This window comes from Fringilla coelebs (genome assembly GCF_963513975.1).
Source record: "Fringilla coelebs genome assembly, chromosome: 1".
Classification (NCBI taxonomy): Eukaryota; Metazoa; Chordata; class Aves; order Passeriformes; family Fringillidae; genus Fringilla; species Fringilla coelebs.
In genome coordinates this window covers 138,712,256-138,733,563 of record NC_140028.1, presented here as the reverse complement: position 1 = coordinate 138,733,563, position 21,308 = coordinate 138,712,256, and the positions used below count along the sequence as shown (strand labels likewise).

Genomic DNA, 21,308 nt, shown 5'->3' with positions numbered 1-21,308 from the left:
ATTTAGCCTTCATAATTGAGTTTATTTCTGTATCAGCACTGCGCAAGGGTTCATTTCAGTAGCGAGTGAAGTTTGATGCTGAAAATGGAAAAAGATTACACAAGTCAACTGCTGCTGCTTTGTAGGACACTGTGAACAAGGTCACACAAAGAAATTTAAGGCGATCCCTTAGTACTCAGTAGCATTTTAAACAATTTATCATCTGCTTGTATTGGAAAGTAAGTAACAATTCCTTGTTCCCAGTAAGGTTGTTTCCCCCCCCCCCACGCCCCGAGGAAAATAAAAGAAATAGCAAAAAGTATTTTAGGTTCTTTCCCAAGACTCAGTTACCTGGTTCTGGAAGATGAAAAGTAAATGCACTGTGCCTGATAATTTCAAAAGAGATGGTGGGGCTGAGTCTTGAATTCTAGAATAATGCTGAAGGTAGGGGTGATCATGTCTCATACAATACATGAGCATTCTATGTGTATCACATATGATCATATTTATGGTTCTGTGTCTTAGGACCGTGCTTCTTCTTTCAAGCATTTCCATGGACTTGAGGATCAGTCGAGAGAGCACCATTCTGTAGCTAAGACTGGATGCTGTAAGGAGGTGAGGGTGCAGCTGCAGGGTTCAGGTTGCTCCAGGAAAGGCTGAGCTCTGAGCAGACCTACAGCTCTCAGAACCCTGCCTGTCTGAGGGTGGTTGGAGCTGTCACATCGGGTCTAGATAAAAACAGTCTCGTTTTGTGGGGACGCACATAAAAACGTAGCTAGAGGCGAGTGTTGGCATGCTGAACCCCTGGTGCTGCGTGTGCACCCGCTTGTGGGGAGAGAGGGCCCGATGGGGCAGGGCCGGCCCGGTGCCGGGAGGGCCCGATGGGGCAGGGCCGGCCCGGTGCCGGGGTCAGCGGAGCCCACGGGGCAGGGCCGGCCCGGTGCCGGGGTCAGCGGAGCCCACGGGGCAGGGCCGGCCCGGTGCCGGGGTCAGCGGAGCCCACGGGGCAGGGCCGGCCCGGTGCCGGGGTCAGCGGAGCCCACGGGGCAGGGCCGGCCCGGTGCCGGGATCAGCGGAGCCCACGGGGCAGGGCCGGCCCGGGCAGGGGCGCGCCCGCGGGCGGAGGGGGGGAAGGGAGGAGCTGACCTCTGCGAACACCCAGGGCTGCCAGCCTTAGTCAGCCTTAGCTGAGTAAGAGATGGGAACGGTTCCATGGCAGCCGGAGTCCGAAGGGATCTCTGCCCCGGTGTGCAGTGAAAGCCCCGCTTGCCTCTCTGGCAGCGGCTGCCGCACCCGGTGCCGTGCCTGCCCTCGCCAGGCTCCGCTCCCGTGGGACAGCGGGAATGATCCGTGAAATGGTGGCTTGTGTGTCCACGTGGGGATGTGATCGCCTTAGATCACTTGGCGGTAGCTCTTGGGGTTTTCCTCACCAGGAGAAAATCGAGGTCTGACTCTCTTTTGGTGTTCATGAGCATAGGTTTTCTTAGTGAGGCCATTTGTTATTAATCTCTCTATCAGATACTGAGACTTTATTTAAGGTATTATTTTTTTAAGGTATGAAAGCTTACAGATGTTCTCTGCGGAAGTAAATGATTTTTCATACTTATCATCCTCTAATTAGAGTAATTCAACCTTCTTTACCAATGTGGATGCCATCGAGCATGACAGATAAATGGTAAGGAATAAAAATACTGTGAGGTTACAAGGGCTGACCGGCTGTATCACTTCAGCTGTTGACTGGTAGCGCAGTGAAGTCAATACTCCAGGTGTCAATATTGTGCATTCACACCTGCATTGTTGTGAGCCCCTTACAGCAGAGGTTTGACCAAGGCTCTCATGGCTCTTTAAACTGTGCTCTATGAGACAGCTTCATAAAAGGACATTACTACAATTAGCTGGCCCCTGGGCTGCACAGAGAGTACAGGCAGTCTACCTTTTGTGGCACAAGAGCTGCATTAAAAAAATTAAAGCAAAACAAAAATTAATTCATTTGAATCTGTGAAGTCAAGGCCATGGAAGTTGTTTGCTGATCTTCAGGGTTAATTTCCCACCTGTACCATACATATTTCTTGCTTTTATGGGTTGAGGAGGAGAATTAGAACCGTGCTCGATCCTGATTATGTGATCTGTTTGTAAAACTGTTTTAGTATTCTGGCTGAACACAGCCTGTCTCTCTTTAATCATATGTTCAACATTACCAAATGTTTGCTATTGACTTGATAATTTTGCAGCTTGGATGAAAGACCAAAAATTGTGCTGCTTATTTTTGTTGTTTCTTTTATGTTGTTATTTTTTGGAGAGGGATTAGGCTGCAAAACTGACTTCAAAAGTGGGTAGAGCTATTTTTGTAGTGGTTCTGTTTTATTTAACTCGTATTATTCAAAATTTTGGGTTTTTTTAAGCATAACATGCAACCTGTTGAACATTTCTGTCTTGAAAAAATTTTAAGCATGCATTCTCAATAAGTTGTCATATGGAACTGACAAAAAAGGAATGAAAAATCCAAGCTTTTAAACATTTGTTAGTCCTGTGGGAAATCAGAGGCTTACGTTCTCGCTTTGGTTTCTGTGTGGGAAAAAGAGATTTTGGATGGATCCTTGTCCTATGGTTCAGCTTTTTGAGGTAACAGAGCTTTGAGGTAGACTGCAGCTTGGTAAGACTTGCATTTTTCTGGTGTCTGACCTGGAAGCCTTGAAAGGGGTTGATAGCAGCTTTGAAGAAGTGTCAGGTTTGCTAAGAAGAAAAAAATAGCATTTGCATGGTAGAGCTTCCAAAACTGGGAAGAGAGTGGGAATGGCTGCAATTTGTTCATGTTTACCTTCTGCTGCTGTTGCTAAACAACTGCAGAGCTGCACTTAAAAACACCTATTTATGTGGAATAGCAGGTAAGCAAGTTGTTTTGTACTGAGGCTGTAAATAGACTTTGAATGTCAAAGTACCATTTTATGGTAGAGAGTAAACACCAGAATCCTGGCATTCTTTTCTACTGCTTTGTGTTCCTATAGTCAGCTTTGTTGAATGTGGTACCATCATTACTTCTGCAAAGTCTTTTTTAAAATTGTAAATCTGACTTTGTGATTCTGTTTGGAGCCTTGAAAACGATGGTGGCTTCCTGATTACCTGTAGGAAATGCTTCTTGGAAGTAAAACAAGATGGTCTGTGGGAGAGAGACACAGATTAAAGATGGGCACTTCTGTCTTGGTGTAATACTTTAGCTTTTTACCTTCTACTTTGTCTCTGAGTTATGAGCCAAATGTATTTTTTCAAGGCTCAGGTCAAATAACAGAAATGGCAAAAGAAAATGGAATGATCCTTAGTGTTTTCTGCTTTAGATCTCCCCAGAAGTTCTTTTCTGTTGTTATTTCTGTCCTTAGTCCCGTTTAGCAGCTGAGTTCACTCTGCATGTGTGTGCCTGCATGGAATTGCATTAGTTCCACTCTGTGGCAGGGTAAAGGCTACAAATCTCATCACAAAGTCTTAACTTGCAGAGCTGCAAGTTTCTACATAACTTTTCTCATTCGTGAAATGTGCATTTAAAAATAGAAAGATGTGTTTGTTAATCTTCATAAGGTTAAATATGGCAGCATTTTACTTGAATTCTCCTACTTTCTGTGTAGATGATGGAGATCATGCATGCTTTGATTGTCAAGGTTAAAAATCCTGCTTTTCATGTTAATTTACTATATTGTGTTCAGTGCAAGTTGGCAAGACCAATGCTTACCCACCCATGAATTTGGACATTGATGCTACATGAGTAAATAGAATTTGTTTGTGGGTGTGGATGCAGTGGCAGGTGTCTGGATTATGAAGATGCTGAAAAGTGCTTTTTAGAATTTTCATGTATTTGGAATTTTTCATTACCCATTTTGGTTCATAGTCCTGTTTTGTCACTGTGTCTTGTTTGCATTTTAAGACCTAGCCCTTAAACATTTGGTTAGATCAGGTTTTCTGTGAGGTAGATAAGTCTTCTTTGGAGTATTTTGATTAAAACTAGTGTATTAACAGTTTATTTAAGAATTTAAGCCTATATGTAAGCAAGAGATTGACTCAGATCAGTCCCCATACCAAATCCCCAGTGATCCATCAATATTAATCAGTAATAGAAGCAATAGCTAATTAATTAATGAAGCTAATGAGCCACTTGATAGCAGGAGGCTTGTGTGAATAGGACAGTTCAATCAGTGACCTGAGTTGTTCTACTGATTTTCTGTTTCAACACTCAGAAGGATATCTGAAAATACTGCATTTTTCCATTAATTAGTCTAAGTAGGCAGGATTTCTTAAAAATTATTTTTATCCAAAGTGCTCTTAAACAGCCACTTGATTACATATACTTTTTTTTTTTCTTACAGCTCTGAACATTAACAGGAAAATAACACTGAAACAGAATGTCGCTTACCTTTTGTCTGAAAAGGTGAAATATTTTCAGATAGAAATGGCTGATAAGGGTGGGAAGATGATTCCAGGACAATTTTACATTCAAGTGGAGTATGACTATGAGTATGAGGCCAAGGATAAGAAAATTGTGATCAAGCAAGGGGAGAAATACATCTTAGTGAAAAAGACTAATGATGATTGGTGGCAAGTCAAAAGAGACGAAAATTCCAAACCCTTTTATGTGCCAGCTCAATATGTGAAGGAAATACCCCGGAAAGCACTGATGCCACCTGTGAAGCAGGCAAGCATGTTGCCAAATAACACCTTGAAGTTGACACATGGATTACAGAGATCAACAGAAAATGTGAATAAGTCACCAGAGCTTTCTAGTTTTGGAAAATCCTCTCCAGTTCAAGTGTCTTGCTTAGTTCGAGATGCCAATCAAAATCTGGGACCGAACAATAGCCCCTGTCAAACTTTTGGTTTGAGTCTGGACCTTACCCAGAACAATGGAAAACTTAACAATGAGTTGCAATCTCCCAAGGTGTCCAATCAGTTTAGAACCATTTCCATGGGTCATTTCCCATGCCCAGAGTTCTTGGAAATAGAGAAGACCAGCTTTTTGCATGAACAGTCTTGTGATTCAGCAGGAGAAGGCTCAGAAAAAATTCACCAAGATTCAGAGTCCGGAGATGAACTCAGTAGTAGTTCCACAGAACAAGTGCAGGTAAGCTGAAAAATTGCCACCATGTCTGGTTTGTTTTCTTTTGTTATTGCCATAATTGTCTGCTACTGTTTTGAGATTTATTCCCAAAAAATTCCAGTTGTTCAAACAAAAATGTTTTCTCTCAGCATGAAATTGTTACTAAAATCGAAACAGTTCATGTGTTTAATTCTTGCAGAATTTCTGTGCTGTAGGAATTGATTCCATTTACATTATTCTGTGATTTAAAGTTAAAGAAAGAACAATAGTGTTTCCATATTAAGATTGTTTTAATATGACATGGAATTTGGGTTGTATTTTCTTTCAGAGGAAGGGAGCCTACTGCCGTAACTCCTCATGACTTGGCCTGTTGAAATGTGCAAATTACTGTCAGTTTTCCCTAAGTGTGTATAGATAACATAAGAACTGTAAATTAATGTCTTGGTGGGTTTAATTACACTTAAGACTTACGTGGAGTTGAATTTCTGGCTTGATCATTTTATTCATAGACTGTTTTAATGAGTCAGCCCTGCCAATTCTGCTTCTCACAACTTTACTCTGGATTAAAGCTCAAAACATGTGAGTTTGTTAATTAGTATGGAAGAATCTCAGGAATGATGTACTCCTACGTCAGGCTAAAACTGAGCATTGATGGCCTTTGTCCTTGGTAAAGCAGTTTCTCTCACTTCTTAATTTTTTTTTTTTAACAGGCATCCCCTGCCCCCATCAAAAGATTAGAACTCTGACTTAATCAGGTCACTTCTGGTACGGGTAACCAAGTTAATTAGTCTATTGTAATCCAGGTTTGCTCTTAAACCAATGATGTATGTGTGCATACACAAAGTTATATATTAATATATGTGTGTATGTAGATATTTCCCCCACCTCACACTTGCCTTCCCCATCTTTCTTTAGGGACATGTTCAATTTTTTTAAATTCTGTTCAAAGCTCCCTATTCTTTAAGTTAATCTGTAGTGTGAAACTGTTTTTGCTTGGATAAAAACTGATTGTCTCAGTAAATCCCACTTGGCAGAATGTGGTCAGAGTACCAGAGTATCTCAAATCAAACTTGATGCTAACATTAGACATGAAAAGTTTTACCATTGAGAGCTGTGAATCAGTAGTTTGCTAATAAGAAACAATGAGAACAAAGCTGCTTAGGAACGAGACAGTGTGGGAAGATCTTAAAGATACAAGAATGATTAGGTGAATTACAGTCTTGAACTGTGTGTATATATATTTATTGAAATACTCAGAATCTGTACCTTTTCAATATCCTACTATATATTCTTGGCCTCATTCTTGATATTAATTTTCTATAGTTATGGGACATCATGTCTCTAATATGTGTGTATTTTATGTTAGTTTTAACTTCATCACCCCTCCCACAAATATTATGGAATGAATAGGATTACTGATTTAATTTCTTTTCTTTGGTGATGTCTTTCTTACAGTGTGAGAATCCATAAGCTTTCTGGCACTTTCTTTATAGCACTGCCCTAGCTGAGTGTAGTTGATATGAACCACTTAGAACTTGGCACAATAAAGTGATTACTAGATATTTATTTTAGAAGCATGTGTTGGCCATATTAATCAATTGCCAAAAAAATGATGAAAATGCCATGGAATGTTTAGAAAGTATATGAAAGTATATCCTACTTTAAATAGTTTATCACATTAAAATTTATATTACATCCTTCTTCTGTGTTGACTATAATTTGATGCATTTCCTTCTCTAAAGCGGATGGAATTAATATTACATGGGTGTCTTTTGTCAATAATAAATATATGGCCTGCAGCTCAGTTTCCACTGGACTTTGTGCCTCTTGATGCAGTGACACTTAATCTTTTCACCATTCTCCCCTCTCCCCACTGTACTTTATTCAATGCTACATCTGATTTATAAATTTATATTTGAGTGGGACACTAATGCATGTATTGTAGACATTGTGTTATGGGAGGTATGAAGGGGGGAGTTTTCACAGTGTTCAAGAATAACAAATGCTAAAAATGCCACATTTTGGCTGTGGAAAATGCTTGGCAGTTTCACTTGCCATTATGAGAATCTTGGGCAACAAGAGTGTGGATGCTTGCTATGCCTTGCAGTTTGCCTTATTTTGTAACTTAATCTCATGGTGCATTATTGCAAGCTCTTTAAATACAATGAAAATGTTTGACATTTAGTAGCCGTGGGGATTAAAGCAGTGGTGAACTGATGTCACCGTTAGCTCAGTCTAGATGTTCAGAGTGCCAGCCTTCTCACTGGAACAGCTTGGCAGTTTTTTTAGAATTCTTTCAATAATGAGCATTGTTTAGTAGAAATCAGCTGTGTAGAAATTAATGGCTCAGAAAGCTGTTTTTATTGCTCTTAGTCTGTAGTGAGAACATCAAGTTCCTGGCTTTCACGCACAAACAGGATTTCACTTCACAAGACTGACTGCTTCTCCCTCCCCTGCCTGCTGTGGAGTTCAGTTTTATGCAGTCTGCATTATAATAAACTCTAAGCTACAGGTGTTTTCTCTTAAATTTGTAAGATTAGAAGTTAGAATTACCTTAATAATGTCTTCATGTAAGTAATATTTTGGTCGTGTTGAGGTGATAGCATTCAGCTTTAGCCTGACCTTCAGTGTGTTTTCACTGTCCTTGAGTACAAATATATAAGATATAGAAGAATGCTTCTCTTGGGAGATCTTTCTAAGAAGTGGTTACATTATTCTCTGAAGATTATCATCCTCCTCCTCCTTTCCAGTAATGAAGTGCTGGTTCTGCAGCTGTAGAGTCTTGAAGTCATAGGCTTGCTGGCTGTGGAAATACTGGAATATCCAGAGCCTCCAAAGTAATGCAAAAAGGAAGGATTTTTTAGCAGATGAAATATGTGAAGTGAAGGACAGAGAGGTGGCAGTGTGAGCAGAAGTATTTGCTAATGAAAATGTAGCAAGGGGTTTGGTCAAGAGAAACATCAGGACTGGATAATGAACATTTTGGACATTTTAGGCAAAAAAAATGACAACTGTTGGTTGCCACTCTGGTGGATAAGGCATTGTGAGAACCATTCTTTAGTTCATGGGCTTGAACTGTGGGAGGCTGGAGGTAATTAGAGAAGTAGGGCTTGAGAGGAAACAAGCTTCAGTTTAACCAGATTTAAATTTCTGGTGTTGACAGTAACTGCAGGTCGAACTGGAACTGAATGAAATGGTTTGAGTGAATGCACAGCTGGGTGTAAGAATCACTGAGACAATGGTGGCACTTAAAGCTGTGAGAATCAATGAAATTCAATAAAATTTTAGGAAAATGGTGTCAGGTGTTATATCCTGACCCCAAGGAAAGGGCAAAAATATTCTTCAGGGAGGCCAAGCATGTGGGGAAGAAGGAAAGTTCTGAGCGATTCTTTAGCAGATATGGACAGGACTTGAAAGAAGCAGATGGGATGTCTGAGCAGTATGCAGTAGAAGCAGAGACCTGGGTAATTGTTCTGAAGTAAAAAAAAACCCCACACGTTCAGACATGCCTAAACAGGCAGGAAAAGCTGAAGCAAAAGGAGAAGACATTAAAAGTGGTCTTTAAAAAGCACCCTGGGCAATGCTTGCTTTCCTACCAAGTTTTGAGAGAGAAGGTGTGCAGACAGGGAGAGAGTTGGGTAAGTTAGAAGATCATGTTAAGAATGTTTAGGTGATATCTTTGAGGATGATACTTTATGATAAAATTACAGACAGAAATTAAAATCTGCTTTTGGCAATGCTAATGGATAACCTATGGGAAATAAGTTTGTTTCTGATGGATGTTACCTCCTCTTTTGTCATAGGAGACATAGAATGTATTTAAGAGTAAATACATGGCACTGTCTAAATGTTACTTTTTATGCTTATTAAAAGTTACTTTTAGCAGCAGGTTGGTTTTAATCATTATAAATATAGACAGTGACCTATTTGCAAAGATTGTTCTGTCTTTCATCCTCTTTAGTAATTGACTATTGCATAAACTGTGAAGCACTAAAGGGGATTATCACTAGGATGGCTGTTTTGCTTTGATTAATTCTGAGTAGTAAAGATCTTGAAGAGCTCTTTCTGTCTTGCCTTTGCAATTTCTGTGTGATTTCCCTGACTTTTTAGTCAGGAAAATAAAATATTTTCTGTTTCTGTGGATGTCAGCATATCTTCTGGAGATCTTGGCATTCTTGACTTTGTCACTTAGTTGAAAGACTGGTGACAGGTTATTAGCGTTAGACTGCCTTGCTGGTCAAACATTAAACCTCTTTTAAATAAATGGCTATCACTGTTTTGTGGGGCACAGAATCAGTTTGCTTTTATGATAAGAAATTTCATGCTATTTTTTTTATTTCATTCATTTGTCCAAGACATAAGTAATTTGACAGTACGAAGGAAGCATGCAAGATTTTATTTCTTAATAAAACTGAACATGTTTGCAGATTCATGGTGATATGTATAATGTAGTAGTTTGAATTATGTTTTAAGTACCATCCTTTAGTCTCTTACTTTCTTAAAAACAGCATTTGTTATTCTAATGATGTTAAATGCTGAAATATGCACATTCTAATGAGGTGAAGAATAACTTTCAATGACAAGGAACTAAAAGCTTTATAATTTAAGGAGGTTTATAAAGCATTAATTTTTTTTTCTGTGATTTTTGGTAGCTGCTGCTAGAGCTTGGTGAACAGCTTGAAATGTTAGCTAAATTGCATCAATAATGCAAAGGTTCTGAGCAGATAATATTAAGGAATATTTTTCCTGGCTGGTTTTGTGCATGTGTTTTTTGGTTTTTTTTTTCCTACACAATGTCAACAGGTCTGGATAGTTTCACTTTACAGTGCCGCTGTTTGTGATCAGCTCAGCCTCTGTAGTTTTCATGTGTAAGTCAGCTTGCTAATAGTTCTCCCTCTCAGTTCAGGTGAGTAAATCTGGATTTAGGTGCCCTCAAATGAGCATCTCGTGTCCCACAAACACTGCCTACAGCCTATATCCCATGCTCCTCTGCACATCCCTGCTGCAAATCAGATTGAGCTTGCTTAAAAAAATAAACAGCAAGCACCAGTGTTATCTGTGTGAGGCAGTTGTCAGAAAATCACGACCTGTGAGACAAGTTGGTTTTAGTTGACTGGCTTGTTCTAATACTGGTGTTGGAATGCTCAGCTGAGTAAGTTACAGATCTGCTTGGTAGATGCAGCTTTGTGTTGTGCTCTCAGACTTGAAACAAACATCTAGTGCACTGTCAAAATTCTGCAAGTGCCAACACAGTCTTTTGACTCTTGCACCCCTATTAACCCCAATTTCATGCAGAAAATGATGAAATGGAACTTTGAAGGCACTGATACCTGTGGCTTTTATCCTGGTAGAATCACTTCCTTGCTCAGATGAAGCTCAAGCTGCACTGTGTAAGGAATAATAGTCATAATATGGAATTGATTTTTCTGTTTTTATCTAGAAAAAGTGTAATTTCTAGTGTGCAATGTGTGAGTTTTGGTGCATGCTGTCCCACCTGCCTTTTCTTTTGAATTCATTCCAAGTGCCAGCCTCAGCAGGGTGATGACAGAGTCTTTAGGGACGGTGCAGTAAATGCTGAAGCAGGAAAGCAGCCCTAGGAAAAGGATTGGGTGTTTTGTCTCACTGCTGCCTAAGCTGAAAGCAGCTGGAGATACTGGGGACTTGATTTTTGTTATTGGCTGTGCTTCTGTCATTTGAAGTAGGGAACCACCAGACACAGAAAAGGCTGTAATAGGTAAAACTCTGCTTGAGACTGTTTTGAGAATATTTGATCAAATCTTGTTCTCTCACATAACTCTGGGTACAAACAATTGCTTTTGCTATGTCTTTACCTGGTTACAATCTAGGCAGTTGTTTAATATTGCAGTGCTTGCCTATAGAACAAAGGTACTGTTATTCTGTAGAATCCTAAAGAAAGTATCATTGTTTCACAGCAGTGTGACAAAACATCAGGGAACGTATGACTGTAGAATAAAATGCAAAACACTTTTTCTCTTTTTTTTAGACAGCTCTCTGGAATAGTAGACATTTGTGCTTAAAAAAAAGCAAGCAAAATCTGTGCATGTCTAGTACCCAAACAGCTGATATGTCTCTTGACATGCCTTGCCAGGTATGTTTGATTTAAAAATGATAGAGACAAATGGGTTTGTCCTTTTTTGTGGAGTTTGTTCTAAGGCTAAGGACAATAATTCTGGACAAAACAGTCATTCAGGATAGTAAGAACTGAGGATTTTCAAATGACTTCTGCTGTGATTGTGAGTAACTGGGTAACATACTGTTAGAATATTTGTATCAATTTTGAATTTAGCTGATCTTAAAAGGTCTTCTGACCTAGTTCTTGGGAAAGACAGTAGATTTCTAGTAGATTATAGTTCTGTTCTGGTAGATATGAAAGTGCTAGGTTAGTGCAGAGAGGCATTCAAACAGCATAGAGAATGTCAGTAGTAGGAAATGGTGCAGAACGAAAATGCAGAATGCAAATTTCTGGGTGTTTCTGTATTTGAAATAACATGCAATTGCTGGCCTCTCTCATCTTGAAAAGGAGGTAATTTCGGTATACTTTTCCCCCATCTTTTGATAGTTTGTCCTAAGAGTTCGTAAACTCTTTTGACAGAGATTTGGAGCTTGTGTACAGTGATGCTGTGAAGACTGGCTTAGGCGTTTGGAGTCTGTATTTTAATGCATTCTAGTTTTCCATCTGATAAGTTTTGTAAATGAAAGCTAGAAGTTGAGGAGCTGTCTGAATGAATTTAGGTTTTTGCTTATGTTGAGTTTTGATGTTAAATTATCTGGCTTCACCTTCTGCTTATAATCAAAATCATGATTAGAAACTTGGACTCCTATTTTAAATCTGAAATTGCGCATTACATTTTGAATTTAAATAATATAGTTTTAATTATTCCCTTTTAAAGTAGTTTACCTAAGGCTTCTGGATGATATTCAGGTCATCTAGTTAAATTTAAGTAACTTCCCTGTATTTTGTTTAAATGCTGTGCTGAAGAGCAGAGTTTTATGTCTGTTTTCTGCTGTTGTGTAGTGTACACAGTCGCCATCTTTTGCCTTTGTGGATTGTTGTTCAGCTGCATCACTTTGCTGCTCCAGTCACCACCTGGCTCTACAAATATTTATTTCCAGTGCTGCAGGGAGGTGGTGGTGCTGGCCTGGGCAGTGTTGTCACGAGTGTGTCACTGGCCTGTAAGGAGCTCCTTTATGGCAGCCTGGATAGTCACAGTCTAGTGCAAAGTCAGCAGATGTGACTGGACTCGAGGACACACTTGCCTTTTTACTGTCACTGATGTGATGGGACTCAGGCAACAAGTGTGCTTATGCAATACTGTAATAAAATGTTATGTCTGATAAAAACAAAAATACAGTTAGCAAACTTTCTAGACTCTCAGCTGGTTGTTCAGCATGTCTAGTAATATTGCATGCTCATTTATTTTCTAGAGAGCTTGAAAGATCACCAGGATATTGTCTGGAAACGATTCATGGTACCACAGAAACGTTACAGAAAGTGTTGCGCATAACTATTGTTTGTCTTTTAGATATTTAGAAGAAGCTTTATCCTGCGCTAAAGTGTTGCAACAGTAAATGAGGTTCTTGAGTGACTTTGATTTGACTGCTTTTCCTATTGAAATTGAATGTAGGTGTATTTCCCTCCTCCCCCCAGCTCCTACCACTGAAGATTTATCAACATGCTTGGCACTATCCTTGCCAATTCTTGGGTATCTTCATCCAACTGGAAAAGCTAATAGATGTTTGTCATGCATAACTGCATTGTGCTTTAGGCTTGGGGAACTCTGTATGTGTGTGGGTGTATATCTATACACCCATGTTCTCTGTATATATAGGATATAAAAAAACCAGGGCCAGCTGTTCTGTTTCCTGATGGCCCTTTGCTCTTGATTTGCACCTCGTATAGTATGACAACCAATTTTAAGCTTCCTCACAACAACTTCAGGAGATGTACTCATCAGTACTGTCTTTTTTCTGCCATCCAGATAAGTCCATTTGTCCTGGCTGTGACTTTGTTGTGTTCATCCCTCCCGGCTGCTGCACTCTAACTTGTAATGGCATTTTCATGCTTCCCTGAGGCTGTGTGCTCTTTCTGCTACAGTGTGTGTTACCCCATGGTGCTGGTGCCCACCAGCTATGCCAGGGACCTGCAGTGCTTCCTCCCAGGAGAGCTTTTCACAGCCAGGCTCTGTGGCTGCCCTGCCTTAGGCAGGGAGCAGGAGTGTGGGGAGAGGCAGTGTGGCCCTGCCAGGGGCCTGGTGGTCACACAGCTCTGTCTGTCTCTCTGTCCCTCTCTCTTCTGCTCACTGAGCTCCTCTGCTCGCTTGTGCCTGTGGCAGCTCCTCAGAGTCACCCACCGCAGCCTCCTCAGTAAAAGCTCCAGCCTCCCTCTTCCCTTGCTTTCTTCTTCTTGCTTTGCCAGCCTCAAGGGTCGTGCTTGTGTGACTGCCTGAGGAGACACAGGTTGAGAGATACTTGAGATAGTTTTTCTTTTTGGTCTTCCATGCTCCAGTCTCAAAGAGAGCCCTGTCTCAGTGTTTCACAAGGTTGTGGGTTGTGCTCCACCAAGGTGTAAATTTTATTTTTAAGTTTTGCTTACTTTTCAGTTAATTATATATGTAAAAACGGAGATGGATGTATTGCATCCATTTTTGCTTTTTGCTAGTTTATAAGCTGCTACTGTAGCTATCATTTGAGCAAAACTTAGATATGTACTTAGGCTTGTGGGTTTTTTCTTTTATGGAAAACAGTGTTATGCTAAAAATCTAGCTCTAAACTCTTATTCTTCTTCCCTTGTTTTGTAAATCTTTAAAGCCTCAGCAGATTGTGTCCAAACCTAAGGTGTAATGATTCCCTGAACAGCATTGTGAGGGCTGTAAAACAGCTCTTTCCAGCTGCTGCAGGTCTTTGGTTGCTGTTTATTAAAACAATTGAAGTGAACTTTGTGCTGAGATGGTACTACACTGACAAATTCTTTCTTTGCAATCAATTTTCTGAGGAAAGTAGCTTGAAGGGCTGTATTTAAATTCTGTGCCCATAGATGGTAGGAATTGTGTATGCTTGTCCTGCTCTCATATCATTACTGTCTATCCATAAACTGCTGCTTTGCTTCTCAAAGTATTATGTTAAATGGTGATTTGAGCCCCGAGCCAGCCTTCTGTGTTGTCCTTAGTATGGATGGATGTGCTGGAGTGCAGCCTCAGAATTATAAAGTAAATAAAATTCTACAAATACTGAGTCTTTTTATATCTTCTTAACTGCCATCTGAAACAAAAATTGCTGGTTTAATATTCATGGAAAAAAAGTGGAAGTTGCAGAGTTAATTTAACATTTTCATGTTGAAACACAAAATTCAATGAGAAATGTATACTTCTTTTTCTAGATACGGGTTTGCAGAAATAGCTGTTATTGGAAATGAAAGACATTCTTGCTAGTGTAAGGAAAATAAAGAGGAAGAAAAACTGCAGAAATGCATGGCTGAGTGTTTCATGCTTTCTGTCCTTACACTGGGTGCCAACAAACTGTCTGCAAGTAGAGAGAAACAGACTAAGAAATGCAGTCAAAGAACAAATACTTCTATTTTCAGTAGTTGTAGAGAGGGAAAAAAAGATGCAACCTGGTTGGGGTTCCCATGAGAATTTTATTGCTTTGTTTAATTCTGCTGTAAGCAGTACATATAGTCTACTGCTGAGTATTTTGGGAATTTTGAGAAAAGTCTGTACAATTGTGTACTTGGCTTTAGCATTTTAAAAAGCCCTCAAAAGTGATCTTAAAAAATCTCTAACTTCTTAAAGTTAGGCTCAGTGGGTTGGATATATTCCTAAAAATGTTCCTCCTGCTATTCAGTATACTTTTGCAAAACAGAATCCCAGTGTTAAAACTGGAGTGATCACAGCCTGTTCTAGCTCAGTTAAATTTGGAAATTAAAAATATATTAGAAGCACCATGGCACAATTATGTGCAGGCTTCTTTTTGTGTGGTCTTAAACAGCTACTGAGGGAAATATTCCTGCTCTGCTCAAGATTTGAAACACCTCATATAAATATGCTAACTGATAACACTTGTTTTACTCATCCTACTATGTCTTTTAAGGCAAAATTTCAAACTGAAGTCTTGACCTAATGTTCTCTGTATGTCTTCTCTAGCATGAGACTTGGCTTTCTACTTTATCCTTCATTACCAGAATGAAATGTTATACGTGATGTAATAGGAGGCGTTCTTTGTCCTAAGTCATTAAAATACATGAGATTGAGGGGGTTCAAGCAGCCCTAACAAAACCTCAGAGTTTTGCTTGTGTGCTGTAGCACGTACATTGTCTTGATAATAGAGGCAGTGTCTTGGGAATTTAGAAGGCCTTGTGACATTTTGTCTTAATTCTTTATATACGCTCCCCTCCAGTATAAGTGACAGATGCCACTATAAGTGGGATTTATGGTTTATTTAGAAACTTCAACATACAAGATGAACAGCTGAGTACTTATGTATACTGGAGGTGACAATATATAAAGAGCCCAACTTATAATGGAAATTTAATTTCAAATTCTTCTCTAGTGGAGCGATGAACTTCATTTCTGTAAGTGCCAAAATCAGAGGTATTTTTCCTGGTCAGAGGAATTTTAAACACAAAACACATGTGAAGTATTGGAAAAACAGAAATATATTCATTTTAATGTTAAGTATTTTTCCCATATATTGCTTTTTGCCTTAAGGTTTGTTTTCTTCAGGGAGGCTGGTGAATGTCCCATTCCAATATACTGGGAGACAAGGAGGATTCCAAAGAAATGCAGTGTCCTAAAATACCAAAGGCTCCTTTGAAAATGGAATTGTAATCTCCTAAGTCCTTATACAGTGACTTTGTCTTGCACCTTGTAAAAAAGTCTTGCTGTCTGTCATAGAATCCACTAATTATATTCAGTGTTACACAGTAAATATGTGAGAGGATACTGGATCTGAATACAAATTTAATAAAGGAAAATCTAATACAGGGACTAGTGGGTTTTAAAGACAAGAAAGCCTAATATGGTGACCATTCTTTGAAATCTGCCAGGTGAAAATGAATTTAGGTTTTTAAAATGATGAAATTTTAGATTATCTGTCGTAATGGGAAAATGAGTAAGTGGGAGAATGATGCTTAATTTTAATTTAAAAGATTACTTGTTAGTTGAAATTGTTTAAATATGTTTAAAAAAATGGAATAGTGTGGAGAAAATGGTTTTTGTGTAATCTCTAAGCTTCAGTCTTTATTGAGGGAAGGTTTATGTGGAGAAAGAAGCCTACGAAAAGCCATCAAAACCGCATCAAACAGCTTCTTGGTCTGAATCTTCTTTGCAATGAAGGATCTTCTCATATTAATGCATTATGCTAAGCATATCAATAAAGGCATGGTTTATGACAAGTGACTTCTTAAAAAATTGATGCTTGTAACCTCTTGCAGCTACCAGATGCATTTTGTCATGGTATGCCAGCCAGTATGGCCCAAAGCTCTGCACTGCTGTGGCAAAAAGGGGCATAAACCTTCAGTTTCTGCTCAAAATAGATGAATCCAAATGCTAAAATGGAAAATATGTGTTCTTAGCAGAGTTTAGCAGTTTAACATCTCCCTGCATTCCTCTGAGGGGATTTATGGCTGCAAGGCTCATCTTGAGGCTTCGCTGGAGGTTTTGTTATGGTTACTGTGCTGTTGCTGTGCCAGATAGTTTGCCTGTCCTCTAATCCCCATTTCAGTGGCAATCAGAAATGCACAGCTAACGCTTCCAGTAAGTGTTATTTAGGAGATAGAGCTAATCACCCTCCATACTCAATTACTGCTCTTGTGAAGACAAAGGCATTTGGAGCAATGTTAGCCTAAAGCCTATTCAGGCACTTAAATTTTCCCAATAAGCTTTTTATCTTTAATATAGCTGTTGTACTAAATCTGGCTGCACAGCAAAATCTTAACATCCAGCAGGATAAGCTCTGGCACTGCCAGCAGTGTTGCAGAAGGCTCTTTGGGCCGTGGACTGATCAGCTTTCAGCACTGTTACTCTACAGACCCTCGTGGGACCTGGAATCCAGAGCTCCTACAATGCCTGCACTTGCATAATTCACATTTTTATATGAGCTCAATGGAAATCTCGCTGGAAAACAACAAGAAATCAACAGCAAAGTATTAGTGTATCCAATGGTTCAAAATACATTAATTATTAATTAATTTTTCTCTCGAGACTCCCAGAAAGTTCAGCTTCCATTCCACCTGTGTTTTCTGCAGATGAACACCCACCTTTCTGTCAGCTTGCAAGAACAGCTTCATTGCTATATATTCAAGCAAACATACATGTCCTTTAAAGCATTTTTTCCCCTGACAGCTTGGCAGACAGTGCTGCCATACTTTCTGACACTTGCAGTTTCAATGAGAACGTTCTCCAAAGGATGGTGGCTCCAGCTGATCCGCTGAATGCTGAGCACAGAGTTGTAATTCAGCAGCACGGGGGAGGGCTGGGCTCGCTGTGCGGGCACAGGGCACTGCTCACTGCCTGTTGCTTAATCAGCATGAAACCATTAGCAAATTCTTGCCATCTCAGCTATAACGTGCTGCTAATAGGTTGGCTTTATTGCATAGGACAGTCAAAAAAGCCTGGAATGTTTTAGTAATTTTGAATAAGCATAACATTCCTCCTAATGAAGTTTGACAAGGCTTTCAGAACTCCCTCGCGCTGTATAACAAGAGTCCCATTACACATTCCTGTGTACTGTGTGCTGGTAATTTGTTTGTGTCTTTTGCAACACAACTCTTCTTACATGAAAGCTTTTACATTAGAATTTAAAATTGTTATTTTACAAAATAGATTCCTTGCAACAAAAGCATCTGTATGTTTTTAGTCCATTTAAACATGCTTTCTAAATTTAGTCACGGTTTTACACTTGTCAGAAGACTCTGTGAATCCTACTTCAGTGGAAAAAAATCACAGAAATTATTTGGTGTTTTAAAAATTAATTTAAATTATGTGTCACTCCCCAGTATTTTGGAACATGCTTTGCAATCTGGAGCACGCAGTGCACGGGAGAATGTATGTGCTAGTGAGGCCTCTTTCAGAGAGGGTTAGTGCCAGATATCTGAATCTGACTGTTTTCTTTTTCCTCCCTGTGTTTTGTTTAGGGGCAGGTTTTTTTTAGGGCAGTTTAATAAGTCTTCAGTTTTTTCTTGTCAGCAGTGAAAAATGGTGTTGCACAGCAGAAGGAATTCAATTATGTCAGTTCATTTTACTTTTAGTGAGTTTGTGAATTTGTCTTACAGTCATGGGAGAAGTGAGAAGGGGTCACTGTGTTTCCCCACTCCCTAGTGTAGTACAGGGACAGTCAGCCCAGGCACTCTGCATAATGGGCAGGGATGTGACAAAGAACTCTGCTTCCTATTTTTATTGCAGGGTCTGGTTCACTTACGGCTTCTCTCACTCATTTCTCTTACTTCTGAGAGTCTTATCTCATTCCTGGAGCTTAGAATTCAAAAAAGGTTTTTATGGTCTTAATCCAGCAGTGCTGCTCGTGGTCAGAATGGCTCTACTTTGAATGCATTGCCATCCCTGGGAAGACCAGATACAGTCTTTATGATCAGTGCATCTTTAGCAGACTCTCTCTGGATTGGTATTACTGTGACAGCAGGCTTTGGGAAATGGAGTCTACTTCAAATATCAAAATACTTGACCCCCTTCCCTCACACACCTCCTCCTCTTTTCTGGCACGCTGTACCTCTTTGTTTCAGCTCTTCATAAGAGGCCTTCCAACCTCAAACTTTGTTTGAGAAGGACCTGCAAGCAAGCAGGGGGGTTTCTGTTAAACGTTTGATTACAGAAGATGTTAATACTTGGCTGAGTGAATGAAATCCACACAGAAAACTAGAGTAAGACTTCTTGTGTCTGTGTCCTGTTACTTACACAGTTGGCATCTACAGCAAACACAGCATTTTATCTTGCATAGATAGTACCAAGCCTTTTAATTGCTCAGCAGTCCATGTAGAACATAAGGAACCATTGGTACATGTTCTGACACCTCTTTTGCAACATATACCAATGGACATAATGCAGTAGTTTTCTGTGTGAAACATGTAACTGGGTTATGTTTAAGGAGTGTTGTTGGAAGAGGAGAGATACTCAGATTTAGTTTTGGCTTTGGAGGGTGGATAGCTGTGCTGAGCTTCTGGGGGAATTGTTGATGTGCCCATTCATTACTATTTTGAGTATTGTGGCATACGCTCTTTCTCTCCCCCTTTTTTTAAAACAAGTTAAAACAATTGTTTTATGTAAGATAGACTAGACATGCTATAGGCACTATGCATTGATGCTATTTTGTGGTTCTTGGTTACTGTAGCATACAATCAACAGAATTTCTTTTATCCTCATGGCCATGTAGAAGTTATGTTTGAACTGTGAAAATTACAATTAACTGCTTCTGAAAGGATGGATACTGGATTTTAGATTGCACTGCATTTACTCAGAAGCATAAAGAAGTTAAGCAAAAGCACCAAAGCCCAGTTCGTTTAGTTTGCAGGACCTCTATTTTGTATTACAAAATGCAGCTTGTTTCATCACTTGTGTATTTGCAACTTCTCAGGGAAGAAAAATGACTTTAAGTTTCCTGTCAGTGCTGCAGCTGTGAAAGTGAACCGGGGGAAATGGCTGCAGGTCCAGTAAAACTACTTTTAATTAAACATGTGTGGTTTGCCAGCTCATAACATTTTAGGGTTGTTTTTGCAAATTGTACCTGGGAATTGACTTCACAGCTGCAGTTCTGAGGATGGTGAAGTTGATAATTCACAGTCAGGGGAGAAGTACAGTTGAAGCACAAGTATTCCCACCTGTTGGCACGTTTCAGGGTATTGCCTTGGGTGACTTAAATTCTGTGCTGGACAGCTTTTTAGTGTAGAGATGATTTTACTGCCTTTTTGATCATCTCTGGATATGGAGGTAGGTTTGTCCATTCTTGAACTTGCTTGTTCTGAAAAAAATGCCTATTAATCCCACAAAGCACAGCACTGTGTATATTTTCTTTTCTGGTGTGTTTTGTATCTTACTAATTTTTAGGGGTTAACCACTTCACTGAATTGAAAATGGGGGTATGTCCCTAATTTTTCCCTGAAATCTGAAAAGCTTGATTGTCCATAACTCATACCTCACATTTGTGGGAATGTCTGAAATTGGAAGGATGTCTAAACCCAGTGGTAGCCTCTTGTTTTGTCCCTGCTAGCTTTGCTACAGGTTGAAGAAAATTGTCCTTAAATTTTTCTTTTCTGGGAAGGTGTGCAGAGGGAGGAGAGAGAAAATGTCCTCTTTCCTTACTGGTATGATTTTATGACACTTCTGGGTTTTAACTTATTTTGAGTATTAAAATACCCTGGTGGTTTGCAGAGGAGAGGAGAATATAGCATCTTCCCTGGCTTAAACTGATTTAAGATATTCCCAACATTCCTGACCCAGGTTTTCCTACTAAAAATTAATATTAGTAATATTTTTTAATTTTTCAAGATGCTGTGAGGAAAATGTTTTATTTTATCCTTCATATGTAAAGTATTAAACGTGTTAGATTTAATGTTAAAACAGTTTTCTTTGAAATGCTGACAAAACCATATTCTTCAGAATTCAGTTTTTTCATTCCAAGTGTGGGACTTCAGCTAGTAAGCAAAATATCTTTCTCTTCTCACTCTTAGCTTTCATCCTACTGCTGGGTTCTGTACTCTGGGGTGACAGGAAGAGCTGTCCTTAGTCAGCTTAAAAATATTTGTTATTCTCTGCCTCAGCTACTTGGGGTACTTATTTCCTTCTTTGATGGCATGAGGTCTCTTCAGCTTTGTTTTTTGGATGCTCTGATCACCTTGGTCCTGTATTGCTCTTACAAGCTGCTGGTTTTTCTTAAGAAAAAACAAGGACTTACACCCAGCATTTCATTGTGCATACTGGTACCATAAATCAGCTTCTTACTATATACCTTTAACAGCGTCTTCATTTGTTTCAGACTTCAGATGTGAACGTGCTGCTTTTCAGGATGAGGGTTAGAGATTTGTAGCCTTGTTTACAAAGCCTTGTGGGAGTAAGGAAAATAGAGAACAACCCCATTGTGGTTCTTTCTCACTGCATAGGGACAGAAGCAAGAACACCAAAAGTGCTATTGAAGGTTGTGGGCTAAACTGCACTTAAGCTTTCCAGGAAAGTTCCTTATTTTGCTGATCAGGCTGTTGCAAAATTTAATTCCTTGTTTGCTCTAT

General features: G+C 39.5%; 1 protein-coding gene across 6 annotated transcripts in view; it reads left to right on the top strand.

Annotated features, from left to right (window-relative positions):
- ARHGAP12 (Rho GTPase activating protein 12) overlaps positions 1–21,308 on the top strand; it is a 75,061-nt gene that overhangs the window by 1,296 nt on the left and 52,457 nt on the right. For all 6 annotated transcript variants that reach the window (XR_014616789.1, XM_084222493.1, XM_084222492.1 and 3 more), the window contains exon 2: positions 4,332–5,083. Coding sequence is in view for 5 of the 6 variants with exons in the window: in XM_084222493.1 (XP_084078619.1) it covers positions 4,415–5,083 (669 nt within the window). In the remaining variant the exon portion in view is untranslated. The remainder of the gene's footprint in view (positions 1–4,331; positions 5,084–21,308) is intronic.